This window comes from Aphidius gifuensis, linkage group LG4 (genome assembly GCF_014905175.1).
Source record: "Aphidius gifuensis isolate YNYX2018 linkage group LG4, ASM1490517v1, whole genome shotgun sequence".
Classification (NCBI taxonomy): domain Eukaryota; kingdom Metazoa; phylum Arthropoda; class Insecta; order Hymenoptera; family Braconidae; genus Aphidius; species Aphidius gifuensis.
The window spans coordinates 4,944,665-4,957,080 of record NC_057791.1 but is presented as its reverse complement, the minus strand read 5'-3'; the positions used below and the strand labels follow the sequence as shown (position 1 = coordinate 4,957,080).

The window sequence follows — 12,416 nt, the reverse complement described above, 5'->3', positions numbered from 1 at the left end:
AAAGTAAATTAATTGCGAATAAAAAAAATATATATATTGTCAAATATACACATGATTGTAAACAAGTGTATTTATATTGAATAGTCAGTGAATTTAATGCAACAATTTGACGTAAAATATCTCAGCTATACGCTTACTTTTTTTTAAATTTTATTTTCCGACAACTTTCACTTTTTAAATACGCTTATGTACATGTATATATATATGTGATCTCTTGTCTGTTGCATTTTAAAAACAATTGTATCACATAATATATCATAAAATTAACGACATTGTTTTGAAATATAACGCAAGATGATAATAGATTTTAAGTCATAATAACAAGTTATATATTGATGATAAAAAAAACAAAATAATAATATATACATAGTAATAATAATATTTAATAAAATATATAATAATAAATAAAATAATAATATTGAATTTTAAATTGGTACTAACATTCCAGTAGCTGGAATGCGATATCTTCGAAATGATGAATCTGAAATTCAGGTCAGTGGAACAAAACGAATGTTGGTCGCTTAGCTAGTTTACCTGTGAGTTTTCTTACAGTAAGTGAGAGTTACCGGTTCGAACATATAATGAAATACGAAGTCCAGTGACTGGGAAATAAAAAAAATATTAAATACATGATGTCTGTACCACCGCATCTACTTGTCAGCCTACTCGAGTTATCCCAGTTGTAAGTACCGTTAAACATACATACACAAGATATTGTATATAGTAAATAATTCTCCGAAAAAAGTCTTTTTCAATCCACCGGATATTGGAGCAAAGAAAATTTTTTATTACTCATGATTACAAGCCATCTTACGGAAAATTATTTGATCACTTAAAAATAAATATATCTGTTGATAATTCAGATTACTATTTTTTTGTTATTGTATATTTTTTCTAATTAAAAAATTTAAATTTGATTTATTATATTAGATTGATTTATTTGATGATTTTAATTTAATTTATATTTATTAATTTAAAATTTAGATTATGCAGCAGATTATTGGGATTATTTTCGTTTACTTTTTGCGCATGACACTGAGCGATGCGCAGTAAAATTGTAATTAAAATTTTATGAGGTGTGTCCATCAATTCTGATCACTCCAGTCTGTTAATTTACATAAATCAATACTCAATAGTTGGTCCAGTTAGTAACAATACACTAAAAAGTACACAACAATCTTTAATATCATCAAAAAATCATTCCAAGTAATAAAAAATAAATTACAACATGGGGAAGCCTGATGTAACTAATCAAAGTGATGATGAAGCTAAAGAAAAAATGCTTGATGATGGAAAATTGACATCTGCTTGTGGAACTCCCGAGGTAACAATTAAACACAAATTTCTAATTTTATAAATTAAAATTGCATTTTCTTTTTTTTTGTCCAGTCATTAATTTCACAGACTTTTATCTTTTAAGTTTTTTTTTCTTTCAATTAATTAATTAAGAATAGTTTTATGACAACACCCTCCGGATATTACAACATTGTTTTTTATAAAAAATTAATTATCAAATATATTCCCAATGAATCATTTTATTTTTGCTATATGTTAAAAAATATTTAATAGTTAATATATTAACATAAAAAATATTTTTTTTTTAGGTAATATTTATGTCAGAAAATGGAAAAACTAAAATAAACGATGAAAATTTGAGTCAAGTATTGTCAGGCATGTGTAAAGAAGAATTAATGTCATATGCTAATAATTCATTTTGGATTAAGCTAAGATGGTTATTATTTATTGGATTCTGGATATTATGGTTTGCAATGCTTGCTGGTGCTGCATTAATAATCATTGGAGCTCCAAAATGTACATCAACATCAACAAAAAAATGGTGGGCTAAAAGTCCAATTGTACAATTAGAACCATTAAATATAATTGGAAAAAATAATGGAATTTCTATTGAAGCCTTACTTGATAATTTAAAAAAACAAAATATTGATATTATATCATTAAGTTCAATTTTATCTGAGACAAGTAAAAATCATGTTACAGATTTTAATTCACTTAATTCAAATATAACAATAAAAGATTTAGCATATTTTATTGATGCTGCTAAAAATCGTAGTCAAAAAGTTATCATGGAATTTGATATAAATTATTCATCAATAAATCATAGTTGGTTTGTTAATTCAATTGAACGTATTGAACCATATACAAATTATTATATATGGTCTGATGGTAAAAATGGTACAGAACCACCAAATAATTGGTTAAGTATAAAAAATGGATCAGCATGGGAATGGAATGATAAAAGAAAACAATATTATCTTCATCAATTTGAAAAAACTCAACCTGAGCTAAATTTTAGCAATCCATTAGTTGTTGATGAATTTACAAAAACATTAATAAATTGGATTAAATTTGGTTTTAATGGTTTTCGTTTAGGTGGTACACAATATTTAACTGAAGATCCAAATAAACGTGATGAAATACCAATTAGAGGACCAGCAAGATCACAAATGTATGAATCTTTTAATCATGTACATACTAAAGATCGACATGCTGATAATATTTTAATTATTGCTAAATTACGTAATGCTGTTGAAAATATTACAAACAATGAAGGTTTATTTGCATTTAAAGATGATACTGGTGATGATGCAATTGCTATCTTTGATGATAACAAGGTTAAAATTAATTTACCACAAAGATCAAATTTTATTTCAACAATTGATAATGAAATTACAGCAGAAACATTACAAAAAGGAATTATACGAGCAACAAATGGTGAATGGCCTGGTTGGAACGTAAGTTTTATTTTTTTTATCAAATTAAAAAATTCATATATTAAATTTTATTTTTAGATTATCTTTTTTATTTGCCCTCATTCGTGTCTGACAAAGATTTATCTTCCCCTCTTGCTCTTTCAATAAAATTTAATTCAACAATATTTAAATTACTTTTATCAATGTGTATAAATTGAGGTCAATTACAAATTTTGATACCAGTTGTTGTATATTTATGTGGTTAATTATGAAATTGTATTTTTATATAAAGATAATTTATAAATCACTGATCAATCAAATGAAAAAAAAAAAAAAAACCAAGTCAATTGGATTTAAAAAAAAAAAAATTAGCTTGAAACACAAAGAGCTTGTGAGTACTTTTGATTAATTTTAATTTTCTTTTTTTAGTTCAACGGAGATGGTGCGTCCTTGAGAAGTCGTTTAGGAGACTCAACTGCTGATAGTTTAATTTTAATGAGTTTACTACTACCTGGTACACCAATCCTAAAACTCAATGATTGTCTAAATGATACATCAGCATTTCCAAAAGTAACTGCTAAACGTAATGAAGATACTTTTCTCTATGGTGGCTTTAAGCCAGCCATCATTAATGGAACAGTTTTCACCTACATCAGGTTAGTAAAATACTATTTGTTGTTCTTCAAGTATAATTAATGAAAATTTAAAAATACAATGTCCTTTTTAATCGCAGAATAAAGAGTGGTCATCCAGGTTACTTGATTGCATATCAAAGTTCAGATAATCAAGTTGACATTGATGTTACATCAATGCCTTTTAAAACCTCAGAGTTGACTGTTCTTGCACACAGTCGTAATTACAATCGTAATGTGACATCCTTTGCGTAAGTATATAAAAAAATAATAATAACATCAATTTTATTTTAAAAAATCATCATCAAATAATCACTGATAATTTAATAACTCATTTTTTGTTATACAGGGAAAAAATGTCACCAAAGAAAATTCCAATTTCTCCAAAAAGTACTTTGATCTTGTCATTTATAAATGGAGATTAAATTGTTCACTTGAATTCCTGATTTAAATTCAATCATTAATTAAATGATAATTAAAAAAATAATACTGTACTACTAGATGTAACGATATTGAAAAAAATAAATACAATGAATATTATTAAAAATTTATTTCCTTTTTTTTTTTTCTTTCAATAAATATTAAAATTATTATAACAATAGATCCTTATTTTAATTTATTCAATATGAAGTTTATGAGGATCTGTAAATCTTGCTGTTAATATATAAAACAATGCTGGAAATGGAACAAATATAAACATTGCAGGATGTATATCAATGTCTTTAAGTGTTGCAACAGCCATAATACCAAATGCTTGTAATAACCAATGACCAAGAATAACAACAATATTTTTAAAATCAGTCACAGAACTCAGTAATAATGATTTCATTGTCTATAAAAATAAAAATACAATCAATTGACTAATTTAAAAGAAATGAAAAAAATAAAATTTACCTGATTTAATTTAAAGGCAAAATGAGCAGCACTTGATAAAACTGTCAAGATTATTGTGATATATGGAAATGAATAATCTAAAAAAAATTAAATACGAATTAATAAAAATACTAAAAATTATAATTTTTGATGTTAATTTAACTTACATATTAATCCACCACCAACTGCATGTGATAGTGCCAAAATTGGATAGAAATATAAAGCTGCATATACTGTAAGTTTTCCTCTTTTTGGAAGAAATTTTCTAACAATAAGTGGACGTATTAACAGCATAATTATTGCTCCAAGTGAATAAAAAACAAAGACCATTGTATATCTAAAATAAAATAATGAAATGGTATAAGTATATTCATTGTTAAAATTATTTAAATATTTATTACTTACAGAGGATATACAGCTTCTTGTGTACAATAAAGTAAAGTTTCATAATTTGGACTTGGATTATAAAATAGTGTATACCAATCAGACAAACGTTTTGTTTTACATGAACGTACATCATATGTACCAATTGGATCAGTTACATGAAGTGTTATCAATGAAGCTAAAGCTGTTTCAAATAATGCTGATATATGAATAATAATAACTTCTTGTGGTATATTACGTCTTTTAGTAACAACATCAATGAAAAACCAATGAAGTACAAGAACAAATACTGCAATAAAACTCAAATAAAACCAATCATATAAAGTTAAATTATCTTCACAAGGTACACAAGCAGAACTTTCATTTGATTTAAAGCCTCTTGCACATACTCCACAATCACTCCAATTTCCATCAGTTAAAAGACTTCGTCCACAATATAACCCAGGACATCCTTCAAGAAAATTCATTATTTTTTTTGATAATTGTTTTGATGATTGTTAAAACTCTCTCTAGCTCCAATGTAGAAATAAATTAATTGTACAATTTTTTTTCCATCTTCTTCATCAATTATTCATTTTATTATTTTATAAATCAATTTAGAAAAACCTGATAAATTAATGAGAAAATTATTTAATTGTCAATGTCAAAATTGACATTTGTTTATCAACAAACCCAGACAAAATCTTAACCCACCTTAACCTATATTACAGTATATAAAAAAGTAGCTGACAAAAAATATAAAATAACAAAGTAAAGTGTTACTTTTTTCATAACTTAATTTTCAATATTATTTCTTGTAATTATTTTTTGTTTAATAAATAATTTTTGGAGTAAAATTAATAAACATAACACTTTTTTAGATGATACACTTGTTTTTTATCAAAAATGATCATAAGGAAATTTACTGATCATTGCGCAGTGCCATGCGCATAAAACAAATTATTTTCAAGATAGAAAAAAAATAGATTTAATAAATAGTCACAAGTGTGCACAAGTGGTAATGCCAGTTGCACTGAGTATATGTACACTGTATATTAAAGTACACAAATAAATACATATATATAGAAAAACTATATATAGAACTTATGATTTCATATGGTCATATGGCTTTTGTTTGAGTGTTTTCATGGTATTTTTTATCAGTCAATTTTAAATAACGTTGTTTATTCAAATTAATTAAAATGAGTGACAATAACTACGATCAATGTTCTACGTATTTAAGTTTAACTGATCTACCAATGGAGGTATGTTAATCATTTTTTGTTCTTTGTATTTACAGCAACAACAACAACAACAAAACTGGAGTATATTTTTTTTACGTTTTAACACTTTTATACTCATCTGTCATTTTCTTTACACAAAACATATGATTATACTGTATACAAATACTGAAAAAATATATTTTTTTATTAAATTATATATTTACTATCATGTAATAATTGTTTCGTGAACTTTTGACCCATTAAATTTAAAAAAAAGACGTAAAAAAAAGGTTTTTTTTTTAAAATAAAAAAAAAAAAACAATTTTTTAGTTTTTCTTTTTTTTTTTTTTTTTTTTCTATTATTTCAATAAAAAAATTTAATAATAATAAAAAAATATGTTAATTAGATGATAATTTTAAATCTAATTATAATTTTTTTTTATTTAATTAATTTTATTAAAAATATAAACTCAAATTTGTAAACATTTTGTTTTATTTACTTTTTTTTTCTACAGCTTTTTTTTTTTTTTGCTTTCACTTTTTATGTTTAAAATAATAATTGTATTTCCACTACGTTAAATATTATAAATTATTTAATAAATTTTAGAAACCATATGATTATTTTATTCAATATAAATTTATGTTGTACAAATGTAGGCCAAATATTGTCTTAAAAATAGACATTTCTTTTTTTTTTTTTAAATAACTTTTTAAAATTACTCAACCAATTTCTTTCGTTGTATTTATTATTTTCTCATGTCTCTGACTCTCTGCCTTTCTCCGCATAGTCATAGAATTTTTCTCAATACACAAGTCTGATTAATCATGCCGAAATAAATATAATTATAAAATTTTTATGTTTCAGATATTTCTTCATATATGCTCTTTTTTAGATGCAAATACGCTAATTCGTAATTTAGGATTGGTTTGCAAACAATTTTATAATATTTTAAAAGATGATTCATTGTGGAAAGTAAGAATAAATCGAATTTGGCCAAATGCTTGCTATCCAGTCCTGTCTCCTGGTTAGCTAAAATAAATATTCGTTTTTATTTTGGTTTTTTTTTTTTTTCATAAATAAAAAATATTTGATAAATAATAAAAATAATAATATACTTACTAGCACAAAAAAAAGCACAAAAAGTTAAATTAAAATTTATACCTTTAATTAAATTAATTATACATAATATTTAAATTAATTTTTCTTATTTTTTTTTTTTGAAACTTATAGTTGATGAAAATGAACAATTTTGGAAATTATCTTGTCTCAATGTTGAAAGACAAGCTTTTCTTTGGAGTAACCTTGATCCCATGGATAAATTTGCACTAACAGGAGGTCATTATGGTACAATAGATGGCCTTCTACTTATGAATGTAAGTATATATATATATTTTTCATTTATAACTTTTACTTAAAAAAGTTGAATCAAGTTTATCAGCAAAAAAAAATACATATAAATCTTTTTCGTCTTTAATAAAACAAGTTTTTCTATCAGTTACTTTTTATGATCAAAAAAAATATGTATATAATTTTTATTTAATAATAAAACAGATGAAAAAAAATTAAAAATACTTCTTCGAAATAATTTATAATTTATACTTTTTTAAAGAATGGAAAAATTTGTATATCTGGTGGACGTGACAGACTATTAATATGTTGGCAATTGAATGCAACAAGAACTATTGAAAATCAACAAAATGCAAATATTGCATGTGGCTTTGGTCATACAGGATGGATATGGGATATAACATGTCTTGGTGATAATACAATTTATAGTTGTAGTTGGGATCGTACTGTTAGAGCTTGGGATCTTTCAAATAATTTTTCATCTATAAGAACATTTAAAATGTACAGTAGTACTTTAAATATAAAAAAAAAAAAAAATAATAATTTCTGTTATAAAGAAAATACAACTGTTAATAATTTTAATAACCATATTAATAATTTTTTTTCTTTTCATTTAAGGAGTTCTCATGGTGCTTTATTATGTGTTGCTGCATGTAATGAAAGAAATTTAGTTGCAACAGGTTCATTTAGAAGAATATCTGTATTTGATCCACGTGCACATGACAGTTCAGTAACGAAATTTAAACCACATCAACTAGCTGTTATGAAAGTTGCTATTAATTCAGACTATATTATATCAGCAAGTGAGGATAAAACAGTGGCAATTTGGGATCAAAGAATGAGACGTACAATAAAAACAGTAACGGTATAATTTAAAAAACAGTAATCCAATGACTTATTCATTGTGAATCTTGTATTTAGATGATGTTAGTAGGTCAAGTAAAATGTATTAAATCATCACAATTAAAACAACAAGATTAATTTATCATTTTACAATCAAACATACTTAATATTTATCTAGTCAAAATATTATTTGTAATAAGAACAAAAAAAACTATCATGCATTGACAAGCACACACTGACATCACTATGATAAATATTAATTTATTCAAGACTGAATTTTTAATTTTGTTTTTTTTTATTTTCTTTAGATTTCAAAAGATTCATATCCAATGAGTATGTTTGTTAACAATGATGCTATTTATACTGGTGATAGTAATGCCATGATTCATATTATAAATATCAATAATAATTTTGAACAAATAAAATCATATAAAAGTGATCATACCAAAGGAATAACTGGTATTCATTCAACACTTGGATGTTTAATAACAACATCACTTGATGGTACTGTTAAAATATCAAGTCCAACTGATCCACCAATTAGTTTTGCAACATTAAATTGTAAACATGGTGATATTGCAAGTGTAAGTAATATCTAAATTTTCAAAAATTATTTAGTACTTTTAATTATATGCTAAAATCAATTATTTTTTAATTTAACAATAGATGCATTATTTGAATGAAACATTGGCTGTATCTGGAAGTGATGAAATTGATATTTGGAGACCCAAGACTGAGAATTAAATTGTGGAAAATATTTTTTTTGTTTTAAATGATAATATATTTAAGTTAATCACGTATATTGATAAACTATTGTTAATAATAATAATAATAATAAAAATAAAAATATCTTTTTCGCTAAATATTTATTGTGCTTAATTTATTTTTTTATTTTTATTTATTGTGAATAATAAAATTCATATTATATATATTATGATAAACATGTGTTATGACTGTTATCATTAATTTTGATTGTTTAGAAATTTTTCATTGATTTTTTTTTTCAAGACATGTTCAGAAATATTGAGAAGATGCAAAATCATTATACTGCTTCATTATTATACTTAAATCTTGAGCCTAATTCCATTGCTTCAGATGCAAATAAATTGTATTTAATTTGGTTTTGGTGAATCACGACGACCAAAACGAAGACGAAGTGATGGTGAACGATGTGATTTACGTGTCATAAGATGTTCTTGAAGTGGTTGAGAATATTCAAAATTTAATTCATTATGAGCTTTGTTCCATATTGAGAATAATTTACAAATTTCACAATTTGATTTCCAATCTTGAATATTATTTATATCTAAATTTTAAATATAATAAAATGAGATATACTTGTTAATTTTTATTTTATAATATTCATCATTACCATCATCTGACAAATAGTTTTGTCTAGCCACTGCAAAACCAATAATAAATAACCATACAATCAATCCAGTAGAATTCTTCATTTCTTTGTTCATCTATAAAGATAATAATATGTATTTATCAACCTGAGTCTATATGTCAATTTTCTTTGAAAATTTTAAAACAAAAGGGTTTATTTTTTGTTCGATACAAAATAAAAAAAAATCGTGGTCAGATAAATTTTTATCATGTCGTTCTTTGTTCACTCGTCTTTTTATGTGATGTTTTTTTTAAGTTTACATTGTTGTATTATTCACTGTGAATTTTCAATCAATCAATCTATGAAAAAATACTTATACATACAACTGTTCAAGATTTTTTTTCAACAAGTTAGCTAATTTTGATTTCGCGGTCTTTATTTTTCGCTAAATAGATCATAAATTCTATTATCAAGATTTCGATATTTGAAAAATTCTCCCGAGAAAAGGCGTTAGTAACTTTTTTTAAAAATTGTAAAACAAATACAGACTGACTCAAACTACTCTTGAAAAAATTCCCGTCGTGGGCCAAGTATTATTTTTCGCGATATACCATTAGTAATGCCGCGAAATGAGAGTCGGCTTTCTCTCGTCTGTCGTAGCGAGAAAAAAATTGGTAATTACTAATTAATAAATATCTTTTTTCTTTTTTTATATATAATATTTATAAACATTTTTAATTTCAAGTACAAAATATTTTTTAAGATCAAAAAAATATCCATACCGATGTTGCAGTTTATTTTACGATATATAAAATCCGTATATGAAAACAATGAATATTTAAACTATATTTTCATTATTATATACGCATATTTTTTTTATCTAATCTATGTATTCATGTATGAATTATATATCGATGCAAAATTGTGATAGTCAAGTTCACACTTGAATGATAATTATTTAATTAAACCTGCAACATCTGCAAGTTAATCCTCATGATATTTATAATTGATTGAACCATTCAAGCGTTCAAATACTGTATAGATTAAATTACAATCAATCAAATCAAGATCTATTTCATTTTTTAAATAAATCTATTCAAATAAAATTATCAAAAATTATATTTAAAAAATACTTACCAGTTATTTTTCACAATTACTTTTATTTATTTATTTATTTTTCACTGTAAATTTCTCTATTGCGTGTAAACAACAAAAAAATATAATAAATTGTATTTTAATTTTATCAAATGATCAATCAAAATAACAGTCATATATTTTATTCAATATATTAAATCAACGATATATTTTATATTTTTTTGAATTAAAAATAAAACTATTTATTGTATAATAATATTGCCAATTAATTTGATAATGCGTTTACGGTAGAATCATACAACAGCAAGGACTAATGATCAAATGTGGTCAAACATAAATTCATACCAGTTATGATATATAAAATTTTAACTTATACGTATTGGTAACATATAGATTATCTGACACGAGAAAATGTAATGAGCGCGTGCTCTTAATAAGCGCAAGCGTCGTTAGTATTGTTTTTTTTATCATTAATTTTTTTTTTTTGTTATAATATACATATACGTATATGTTTTTTGTTATTAAATTTTTTACCCTAATTAACCTTCAACCCTCGTTTATCCCAGATCACCATAGCTAAAATAAAACTCAAAACAAAGCTTCAAGACAGCCGGTCAATAACAACCCTTTTTTTTTTTTTTTTCAACCCTCCCAATATCATAAGGTGACGACAAGTTTATACATTTTTTTTTTTCGCTCAATTATGTGCTTATTAACTGTATGATTAATTATCCTCAAGTTGGATTTTATACTTTTCTTATGATTGAAAGAAAATAAATAATAAACTTTGTAAAGCACAAAAAAAAAAAAACAATCTGAATTAGATAAAATTAGATACAGATAGAAATGAAAAGAAAAAAAATAATAAAATTTATTATTTTTAATTATTTTGTATTTTTATTTAATGCTAAAATCTATATTGACCATAAATTTTATGTGTATATTTGTGTGTTTACGTACGCAAAATCGTACGAGCGTGAAAATTAATTTTTTTTTGTTTTTTGATTGATTTTTTTTTTTAGATGGAGTGTTTTTACTACAATAAAAAGATGATTAATAAAAATTATAATTGATCGAACTTTGTAAAAGTAAACTAAAAGAAATTTTGTTGAAATAATTCAACAGATTTTTCTGTATTATTTTGTATTTACTCCGAATTTTCTCGCTTGTTTTTTTTTGTTTTTTTTTTATTTGTATTTCTCCAACACTGATTGAATTAAAGCTTTGAATAAAAGTATATATCAAAGTATTTTATAATTAAAAAAAATTAACTCTAGAATGAAAAAAATAATCTTGTTTTTTAATTTATTACTCGTAAAAAAATTTTACTGGATTTAAAGTGAGCCAATTCTTGAGCCTTATACAAATAAATTACAGAGAGAGATATGGAAAACATGAAACAATACAATGTAATTACAAAAAAATCCAGAAAAATATTTTCATTAAGATTTAATAAATTATATTTAAATTGGAATAAAAAATTCTTTATTAAAAAATAAAAAACTATTTATTAAAAATAAAAAATCATTGATCCATTTCACTTGTAGCCTGCACTTTTAATTCAACTAGTTTTTTTTTTTTTTTTTTGTTTATTTTGTTTATACGCAAGTATATAACAGTTGTAATAAAAATATTTTATCTTTTTTCATTACGTGGTCATTCGTAAATATTTAAAACATACCAAATAACCCGAAAATTGTAACAAGTAAAGAATCTATTATAAGCTAAATATTCTTAGCCTAATATAATCTATTATAAGAATTTTGATGAAAAAAATAAAGAATGCGTTGACTCAAAGTAATTTGATACAATTTGACAAGATAAAATAATTATCAATTGATAAATTATAAATACAATTGATATATAAATGATAAAATTGCCTAAATGTTATAAAGATAAACCATGAAAAAATAAAAAAGACAACATATATACATTATTTCATCAATAGTATATTTTCACAGATCTCATGTCTATTTGAATAAATATATATCTATATAA

General features: G+C 23.7%; 4 protein-coding genes across 5 annotated transcripts; 2 read left to right on the top strand and 2 right to left on the bottom strand.

Annotated features, from left to right (window-relative positions):
- Window positions 1-568: 568 nt before the first annotated feature.
- Window positions 569-3,910, top strand: LOC122854755 (neutral and basic amino acid transport protein rBAT-like). The gene is made up of 6 exons (XM_044155697.1): window positions 569-682; window positions 985-1,324; window positions 1,605-2,753; window positions 3,141-3,367; window positions 3,445-3,594; window positions 3,693-3,910. The coding sequence occupies exons 2-6, from the start codon at window positions 1,229-1,231 to the stop codon at window positions 3,766-3,768; spliced, it is 1,698 nt and encodes a 565-aa protein (XP_044011632.1). The 5' UTR covers window positions 569-682; window positions 985-1,228; the 3' UTR covers window positions 3,769-3,910.
- A 49-nt stretch (window positions 3,911-3,959) lies between these two features.
- LOC122854756 (JNK1/MAPK8-associated membrane protein) lies at window positions 3,960-5,310 on the bottom strand. Of its 2 annotated transcripts, XM_044155698.1 has the most exons (5): window positions 5,294-5,310; window positions 4,622-5,206; window positions 4,384-4,553; window positions 4,238-4,314; window positions 3,960-4,175 (listed from the first exon to the last, which is right to left on the bottom strand). In XM_044155698.1, the coding sequence occupies exons 2-5, from the start codon at window positions 5,065-5,067 to the stop codon at window positions 3,960-3,962; spliced, it is 909 nt and encodes a 302-aa protein (XP_044011633.1). In that variant the 5' UTR covers window positions 5,068-5,206; window positions 5,294-5,310. The 2 variants fall into 2 exon arrangements, with proteins under 2 accessions (XP_044011633.1, XP_044011634.1); XM_044155699.1 differs by lacking the exon at window positions 5,294-5,310 and having other exon boundaries at window positions 4,622-5,262.
- A 265-nt stretch (window positions 5,311-5,575) lies between these two features.
- Window positions 5,576-8,856, top strand: LOC122854753 (F-box/WD repeat-containing protein 9-like). The gene is made up of 7 exons (XM_044155694.1): window positions 5,576-5,844; window positions 6,668-6,827; window positions 7,034-7,176; window positions 7,413-7,651; window positions 7,769-8,015; window positions 8,302-8,577; window positions 8,660-8,856. Exons 1-7 carry the CDS (start codon window positions 5,782-5,784, stop codon window positions 8,735-8,737), a joined length of 1,206 nt encoding a protein of 401 aa, XP_044011629.1. The 5' UTR covers window positions 5,576-5,781; the 3' UTR covers window positions 8,738-8,856.
- LOC122854754 (short neuropeptide F-like) lies at window positions 8,751-10,760 on the bottom strand. The gene is made up of 3 exons (XM_044155696.1): window positions 10,461-10,760; window positions 9,366-9,459; window positions 8,751-9,299 (listed from the first exon to the last, which is right to left on the bottom strand). Exons 2-3 carry the CDS (start codon window positions 9,457-9,459, stop codon window positions 9,106-9,108), a joined length of 288 nt encoding a protein of 95 aa, XP_044011631.1. The 5' UTR covers window positions 10,461-10,760; the 3' UTR covers window positions 8,751-9,105.
- Between the last annotated feature and the right edge of the window lie 1,656 nt (window positions 10,761-12,416).

Bases quoted from the DNA above. Each gene is read 5' to 3' on its own strand.
- LOC122854755 (XM_044155697.1), top strand. From the start codon at position 1,229: ATGGGGAAGCCTGATGTAACTAATCAAAGTGATGATGAAGCTAAAGAA. The intron at 2,754-3,140 runs GTAAGTTTTATT...TTCTTTTTTTAG, and splicing joins GTGAATGGCCTGGTTGGAAC to TTCAACGGAGATGGTGCGTC. The intron at 3,368-3,444 runs GTTAGTAAAATA...TTTTAATCGCAG, and splicing joins ACAGTTTTCACCTACATCAG to AATAAAGAGTGGTCATCCAG.
- LOC122854756 (XM_044155698.1), bottom strand. From the start codon at position 5,067: ATGAATTTTCTTGAAGGATGTCCTGGGTTATATTGTGGACGAAGTCTT. The intron at 4,554-4,621 runs GTAAGTAATAAA...ATTTTATTTTAG, and splicing joins CAAGAAGCTGTATATCCTCT to ATATACAATGGTCTTTGTTT. The intron at 4,176-4,237 runs GTAAATTTTATT...TTATTTTTATAG, and splicing joins TTGCCTTTAAATTAAATCAG to ACAATGAAATCATTATTACT.
- LOC122854753 (XM_044155694.1), top strand. From the start codon at position 5,782: ATGAGTGACAATAACTACGATCAATGTTCTACGTATTTAAGTTTAACT. The intron at 5,845-6,667 runs GTATGTTAATCA...TTTATGTTTCAG, and splicing joins TAACTGATCTACCAATGGAG to ATATTTCTTCATATATGCTC. The intron at 8,016-8,301 runs GTATAATTTAAA...TATTTTCTTTAG, and splicing joins GTACAATAAAAACAGTAACG to ATTTCAAAAGATTCATATCC.
- LOC122854754 (XM_044155696.1), bottom strand. From the start codon at position 9,459: ATGAACAAAGAAATGAAGAATTCTACTGGATTGATTGTATGGTTATTT. The intron at 9,300-9,365 runs GTAATGATGAAT...TTTAAAATTTAG, and splicing joins AAACTATTTGTCAGATGATG to ATATAAATAATATTCAAGAT.